This window comes from Lacerta agilis, chromosome 6 (genome assembly GCF_009819535.1).
Source record: "Lacerta agilis isolate rLacAgi1 chromosome 6, rLacAgi1.pri, whole genome shotgun sequence".
NCBI lineage: Eukaryota > Metazoa > Chordata > Lepidosauria > Squamata > Lacertidae > Lacerta > Lacerta agilis.
In genome coordinates, this window is record NC_046317.1 from 89,778,022 (window position 1) to 89,786,021 (window position 8,000).

The window sequence follows — 8,000 nt, forward strand, 5'->3', positions numbered from 1 at the left end:
CCTTCTGTAAACAATGTGCATGTCATCCCATTGGGTTAAGTCTCCTCCCCTAGGGGTGCATGAGGAATTCGATTTCAGTGGATTTTGGTGGGAACTGGCCTCATCTGCACCTCCTGGACTAATGCATGGATCAAGACATATTATCCAGCTATTTGGGAGCCTTTCCCTGTTAAGTATAATAGTTTAATAGACAATGATATGAGAATACCTAAATGTGTATTGATGAACAGGTTTAACATGGGGATTTTCCATGGGGTTACATTAAAGCCAAGGAGAGCACTCTGAGCTCTCCCTAAATTGATAATTAACTAACTGGTTGTTGTTCTCTGGTAGCGAATATGTGAGTGTTGTAACCTTAGATCATGCGATGAAGGTATTGAGTTGCAAATCTTTAGTCTCAAGGCTCTGGGAAGTAAGGACATGTAAAAGACCCTCTCTGACTGAGAGAAAATAACTCCAAGCTAAAAATGGAATCATGTCATATTTTGTAAGTTGCTGAGCCTGTGGTAGACAGCACAAGACATTGCGTGGACATTTTGGATGTATCATTTGATGTTTCTGTTTTATTCTGAAGAGTTCTGCTAGTAAAAAAATTGAATAAAATATTTATGGGGCTGGACAATGATTTCTTCCAAAAGGAGTCAGTTCTTATCCATCCAGTCACTTCAAACTGCGTAACACTAATATCTGCAACAGTCCCGCCAATAACTTCTCACCTGAAGCCAGGTGTGATCCTTCCTAGGTCTGGGTCTGATCCTGCCTCTTGATGCATCTCTGTGGACTTGGAGACAAGGTCCAGCTTTCCTGCTCCCCTGACGGCTCACTCTGTGCGATAGAACTTCTCCACCACATCATCTGACCGAGAAATGGCCTTTCTGGCTTTTGAAGACCCAGATTCCTCACTCCGAACCAAGCCAGAGGGGGACCAGACCATGAATCTTCCAGAGGGAGAATCTCAGTAGAGGGTCCAGCTTGAGCAGTACAGTTGTGACCCAGGGTCTCTTCCTTCCCCTTGTCGTCCTCATTGGAGACCTTGGGAGGAGCTATGGCATATCCTCCTTGGAGATGCTACTTCAGGCCGATTTTGCTTTCCAAAATCCAGCGGATGGAAACTCCTCAGAGATGGCAGGGAGAGTATCCCGCCAGAAAGGCTCATCTGGTGCTGAGTCGGATGTCTTTCTGGGACCAGGTGAAATTCTCTTTATTTGCCTGGGGACTTTTATATTGGTCAATAATCCTGCTGTGTCTTTCCTGTGGTGACTCCCCGGTTGTGGAATGCTCTCTCCAGAGAGGCTGGCCTGGCGCCAACATTGCATGTCTTTAGACACCAGGAAAAACATTCCTCTTTACCCAGGCCTATGGATATTAAATAATCTCCCCCCCTAATGATTTTTATTAGCTCTTCCAAATCATTCCATAACTCTGTCTTTTTTACACGTTTTCTTCTTGTCTTCCTGTCCCTTCTTCCCTGATTTTTATGTCCCCTTAATAGCTGCATCGCCGAAGAATTGATACTATTGAATTATGGTGCTGGAGGAGACTCTTGAGAGTCCCATGGACTGCAAGAAGATCAAACTTATCCATTCTGAAGGAAATCAGCCCTGAGTACTCACTGGAAGGACAGATCCTGAAGCTGAGGCTCCAATACTTTGGCCACCTCATGAGAAGAGAAGACTCCCTGGAAAAGACCCTGATGTTGGGAAAGATGGAGGGCACAAGGAGAAGGGGATGACAGGGGATGAGATGGTTGGACAGTGTTCTCGAAGCGACTAGCATGAGTTTGGCCAAACTGCGGGAGGCGGTGGAGGATAGGGGTGCCTGGCGTGCTCTGGTCCATGGGGTCATGAAGAGTCGGACACGACTGAACGACCGAACAACAACAATAGCTGCATTAAAACACATCTATATTTATTTCCTAAACCCCCCAAATCCATTTTCTACATTCTTCCGTTGTTCATATCTGCTATTAAATAATCTATGGCCTGTGATCATGTGGGAGGACGGACTGTTATTATGATGATGGTTTTACTGTTAGGCTGTCTGTCAGTCTGCTTCTTACTATGTTTTTACAGTATTGTGCTTTTGTCGTTGATGTTTTGCAATGTGTTTCTAGTGTTGTACACCACCCTGAAATCTTTTGATAAAAGGTGGTATATAAATTGAATCCATCAATCAATCAATCATTAATAATACGTATTTGTAAAACATACTTTGCTTTTTAAAGTCATGCTGTTTGCCACATTGAGAAGCTTGGTCAGTTGGAAGCAGGCTAATTCTAAAAGTGAATAATAAATACATCTGCATGGTGGGTGTGGGAGAAATTGTTATTTTTATTCATCTTTCACATTTATACTCCACCCTTCCTCCAAGAAGCTCAAACGGGCACACATAGTTCTCCTCCACCCCATTTTATGTTCACAGCAGTAAGGTAGGCTAAGCTGAGAGTGCGCAACTGGACCAGGGTCAGCAAGCGAGTTTCATGGCTGAGTAGGGATTTGAACCCGGGTCTCCCAGGTCTAAGTCCAACACTCTAACCACTACGCCACACTGCTGGCACATACCCAGAGATATGCTCACACTATGCCAGTGTAAAAGCAACAGACATGCCCACAGAGACCCTGGAAGCCAATGCCCACCAATCAGGGCGAGTGCTGCGAACCACGCCCACAAAGAGAATCAGCCAATGAACTCGTGACAATGAGGACACGCCCCCCTCATTGCATCAGAAAACATGCAACATGTGAGATGTCACCAGAGCATCAGCAGCAATGGCCCAGCCAGCAATTACTGGTACCCTGCTACTGTCAGTCTTCACTTTACCCTACAAGCTGGGAGTTCGCATCCCCCTGGAACAAGAGTTCAAGACCCGCCTGGGTGGGAAAGTCCTTTTTGCTGAGGAGCCAAGGGGTGGCACGAGAACACTCAACGAGGGCAATCCCAGGCACGCACAGAGAGAAGCAGCTTCCACTGGCTCGATGCATAGAAAACAGGGCCGGGAGGCAGGAGATTCAGTCCTACCAGGGCGGATGGAGGAGAACATACCCCCACTTACCTTTTGCATGCGTATCCCCACCCCGTCATATCAGAGGGAGACAAAGGGACTTGACCCTGTCCTGCAGGCTCCACAAAGCAGCTCCCTAGCCACTCAGCTACAGCAGTGGACTGGAACCAGCCATGTGGTTGTAGGGACAATTGTCTCTCTCCCTGCTCCAGCCCCAGGCCAGTGGTGGCTGGTGGCCAATGGGATTGGTAAGGAGTGGCAGGGAGGCTAACAGTAGGTGGCGCCAGAGAGGCCGAGCCAACTCATTCTATTTTTAATGTATTTTAATATTTGTTGGAAGCCGCCCAGAGTGGCTGGGGAGACCCAGCCAGATGGGCAGGGTACAAATAAATTATTATTATTATTATTATTATTATTATTATTATTATTATTATTATCCCCATCCATCCCCCTCCCTGCAGCGTCTTGCAAGGGAGGAACAGGAAGCCGACAGGCAGGGAGCCTACCTTACTTCTTGCAAGTAAGACGGCAGGCTGAGCTTGGATCCCAGGAATGTGCAGCTCGTATTTTACATGCCAGGAGGAGTCCCTGGTTCAAATCCAGGCACAATGGCACACTGGGGAAAGGAGGTGGGGCTCCCACTCTCAGGATACTGTGGGCCAATTAGCATCAGCCCTGCACGGACCAATAGCCCACCCCCTCACCCAGGCAGCCCATGTGATCAACCCACCCTCTCTGCTTCTCCAGATAGGTTGGCTCTCTGCTTACCCTTCCCTCTACTGCTATGTATCTGCCTATGGAGCCATAGCTTAGGCTCAAAGCTCCTAAATGCATGGAGGAGCGGAGGTCCCTTGTTGAGCCCTCATCATCTCCAGGCGGAGCTAGGGAAAAGTCCTGTCTGAAATTCTGGAGACCCACTGCTGGTCTGTGTGGGCCAGGGTTGAGGAAATTTGTGGGGGCCATCCCGGTTTTGTCAGACTCCCACCATCCGTAGCCAGCATAGCCAATGGTCAGAAATGATGGGAGATGCAGTCCACTATTAGTCTAGCCAGTACCAATATACGGCCTGATTTGCTGCAAGGTACTCTCCCATTTTGGGACGCGGGTGGCGCTGTAGGTTAAATCACAGAGCCTAGGGCTTGCCGATCAGAAGGTCGGCGGTTTGAATCTCCGCAATGACTTGGTGAGCTCCCGTTGCTCGGTCCCTGCTCCTGCCAACCTAGCAGTTCGAAAGCACGTCAAAGTGCAAGTAGATCAATAGGCTCCCCGCTCCGGTGGGAAGGTAAATGGCGTTTCCGTGTTCTGCTCTGGTTCGCCAGAAGCGGCTTTGTCATGCTGGCCACATGACCCGGAAGCTGTACGCCGGCTCCCTCGGCCAATAAAGTGAGATGAGCGCCGCAACCCTAGAGTCGTCCGGGACTCGACCTAACAGTCAGGGGTCCCTTTACCTTTACTCTCCCATTTTATTTTATTTATTGCATTTACAACCCACCTTTTTCTCCAAGGAGTTGAAGGAGCACGTGGTTCTCCCCCTTCCCCTCCCTAGGTTAGGGTGAGAGGCAGTGGTTGGCCCATGGTCCCCCAGTGAGCTTCACAGCTGAGTGGGGATTTGAACCCAGATCTCCAAGGTCTTAGTCCAACACTCTAACCACTACGCCACATTGATTCTCCATACTTATTCCTACGTACTCCCAAATATTATATATATAGAGTTGGAATTATTTGTCCTGGGCCCATAATTCGTCCCAGCTCTTCGGAATCAAAGAAATAATCAGCAGCAATAGCTATGCTTTCAGGGCATCTCTGCCCAGCTGTGAGTCACAAGAACCAAACTTCAAAAGCTATAGAATCTTAGATTACAAACCCTGCAGTGCAGGAATCGCAGCTAAGGAACCCCTGACGGATGGCCATACAACCCCTGTTTAAAAATCTCAGGTGAAGGAGAGCTGACCACCTTCCGAGGCAGTCTGTTCAACAAGCAGCTCTTACTGTCAGGAAGCTCTTCCTAACGTTCAGCTGGAGTCTCCTATCTTGTCATTTGAATCCAGTGGTTTGGGTCCTGCCCTCCGGGAACAGCAGAAGGTAGAATCTGAACCAAAAGACCTCACAACCGTCTGCGCAAACACAACCGCAATGATGAATGCTAGTTTTTATTTCTCTCTCTTTCTCTACAGTCAAGTCGCCACCTCCCCGGCTGAGCTAGAGCTTCCAGGGCATCTGAAATTCATTTGGTGGCAAAGTTCTTCCATGGGTGGTCTCCACATTCTTCAGGTGCTTCTTGGCCAAGAACAAGGCCATCTGCTTCTTCTTTACGGGGGAAAGTTTCTTCCCCACGTTCCACGGGAAGCTGCAGTTTGAGCCAAGGCTGGCTTTGTAGCTGCAAAGCGTTTGGAGGCACCATTCCTCATCCACTTTGTAGAAGAAGCTGTAGATGAGGTTGTCCGCCTGAGGGCAGTCGGCAGCCAGCCAGCTGCGCACCACTTCCTCCTCCTCAGATATAAGGTCGGGGTAACGGCACCTCAAGAGCTGCAGGAGCAGCTCGTTGGCTCGGTTGGTCTTGATGACGGGCAGCTTGCTCTCCGAGTGGAAGTGGGTGCTGGTGATTTCGTCCAACGTCCTCCTGACGAGCAGCACTGGGCCGGGGTACTGGCACAGCATCTCCGCCACGTTGAGGTTGAAGTGCTCCATCACAGTCTTGACCACCAGTTTCTTCCAGCTCTTTGTAATCACCTTCATGGCCAAAGGGAGCAAGCTGTCGAAGGAGGCGTCCAGTACCAACCCGCCTAGCTCCGGATAAGTCTTCCCAGCCCAGGTGGCTGTGTAGCTCCCTAAGGAGTAGCCGTAGATGACAATGTCCGGCAGGGCAAAACCCAGGCGACGTATGGCATATTGGATGACCACATCCATAGCGTTGACGTCATTCGCCGGATAGGGTTTGCCCGTGCTCCTGCCGAAACCGGGGTGGTTCCACCCCAGGACAGAGTACCCGGCCTTCAGTGGGGTGAAAAAGCATCCGACCTCATAGAAACTTCCATTGCCTTCGCAGCAGATCACCAGCTGCATCCCTCGTTTCTCTGGACTTTTCTTCTTCCTCCTGTCCACAAACATAGTGTCGATCTCGTTCCCATCGCGGGCAATCAGTTTGGCCCGTTTCCCCTGGAAATCCTCAATGAGGCGAGTTCGGGCATTCACCAGTATATTGGGCGGGACTTTGTTCAAGAGGCAAACGGAGCCCGGGTAGAGCAGCCAGCGGCCAATGGAGTGAGCAATGGCATACCTGGCGAACTTGCTGGAGCAATGCTTGAAGGAGTGGAAGACGCTGGATCTGGAGCTCTCCGCCACGGCGCCCTCCTGGGGGACCGTAAGCATCCCTTGGGGGTTCTGGTTGTTGATGCAGATGGTGCTGCTGCTGTGCCCATTGGCGACGGAGCTGGTCCCAGCCTCATCCCAGCGATACTCCACTGGGCACTTTTTGAACACACAGCTGTCTTTGAACATCAAGTAGGTCTTCATTTTGTAACACATGTTGGAGCTCTTTAGGGGGGAAACGTTCGCGGGATCAAACGACGACACCTTTCAGCAAGCTGGGTCAGTTAAAGCAAGGGGAACGTGAAGAAGAGAAGGCCAAAGAGATATTTATAGAGCCAGGCTGGGAGTTAGCAACTTTCGATTAGGGTTCAACTCAGAAATGGATGTGGAGCAGCACTAGAATGTCTTGAGATGTCTGCTGCCCTTGGCTGCCCTTGGCTGATGTTGGGAGGGTCATATCCTGCAAAGGGCAACCGGGCACATCCTCCAAGGGTCCCTACAGGCCAGTCACTCAAAGCAAAGGTAATAATAAGCCAGGTCAGCCCCCCTTTGTGAGCAATTACTCCTCTGAGGACTTGGCTGGGAGGACATCAGCTGCCAGGGGGGTCTGCAGGGAGACATTGCAAACTCTTCTCTGGGGTGGTGGAGCAAGAGCACAGAGTCTGTCCACTTTGCTGCATCAATCCCAGCCTCGTCCGTCGGTCCCACGGAACAAAGGGCTTTCTTGCGGGCCAGAGAGCCCCTATATCTCAGGGTCCGGGAAGTGGGCCTCTTGGAAGGTTAGACACATTCTTCCATCAGTAACATTATTAACGGTTGTTTAATTCGTTACCCCTCCCTCACTCTAAGGTACCAGGTCCGGCAACAAGGTAAGAAGAGCCTGTTGGATCAGGCCAATGGCCCACCTAGTCCAGCATCCTGTTCTCACAGTGTCCAGACAGATGCCTGTGGGAAAGCAGGAAGCAGGATTCGAACACAGGAGCCTGTTGTTGTTGTTGTTGTTGTTGTTGTTGTTGTTGTTCAGTCGTTCAGTCGTGTCCGACTCTTCGTGACCCCATGGACCAGAGCACGCCAGGCACGCCTATCCTTCACTGCCTCTCGCAGTTTGGCCAAACTCATGTTAGTAGCTTCGAGAACACTGTCCAACCATCTCATCCTCTGTCGTCCCCTTCTCCTTGTGCCCTCCATCTTTCCCAACATCAGGGTCTTTTCCAGGGAGTCTTCCCTTCTCATGAGGTGGCCAAAGTACTGGAGCCTCAACTTCAGGATCTGTCCTTCTAGTGAGTACTCAGGGCTGATTTCCTTCAGAATGGATCGGTTTGATCTTCTTGCAGTCCATGGGACTCTCAAGAGTCTCCTCCAGCACCATAATTCAAAAGCATCAATTCTTCGGCGATCAGCCTTCTTTATGGTCCAGCTCTCACTTCCATACATTACTACTGGGAAAAACCATAGCTTTAACTATACGGACCTTTGTCGGCAAGGTGATGCCTTTGCTTTTTAAGATGCTTTCTAGGTTTGTCATGGCTTTTCTCCCAAGAAGCAGGCGTCTTCTAATTTTGTTTCTGCTGTCACCATCTGCAGTGATCATGGAACCCAAGAAAGTGAAATCTCTCACTGCCTCCATTTCAAGACAGGATCCTGTGGTTTCCAGCAACTGTTACTCAGTTTGCATTGGGTGGAAAATTCC

The 8,000-nt window shown here is 49.8% G+C and overlaps 1 protein-coding gene across 1 annotated transcript; it reads right to left on the reverse strand.

The window, feature by feature from the left end:
* Positions 1-5,132: 5,132 nt before the first annotated feature.
* LOC117047812 (protein ABHD16B-like) lies at positions 5,133-6,534 on the reverse strand. Its single transcript, XM_033151039.1, has one exon. The coding sequence runs from the start codon at positions 6,524-6,526 to the stop codon at positions 5,201-5,203; it is 1,326 nt and encodes a 441-aa protein (XP_033006930.1). The 5' UTR covers positions 6,527-6,534; the 3' UTR covers positions 5,133-5,200.
* Positions 6,535-8,000: the final 1,466 nt, after the last annotated feature.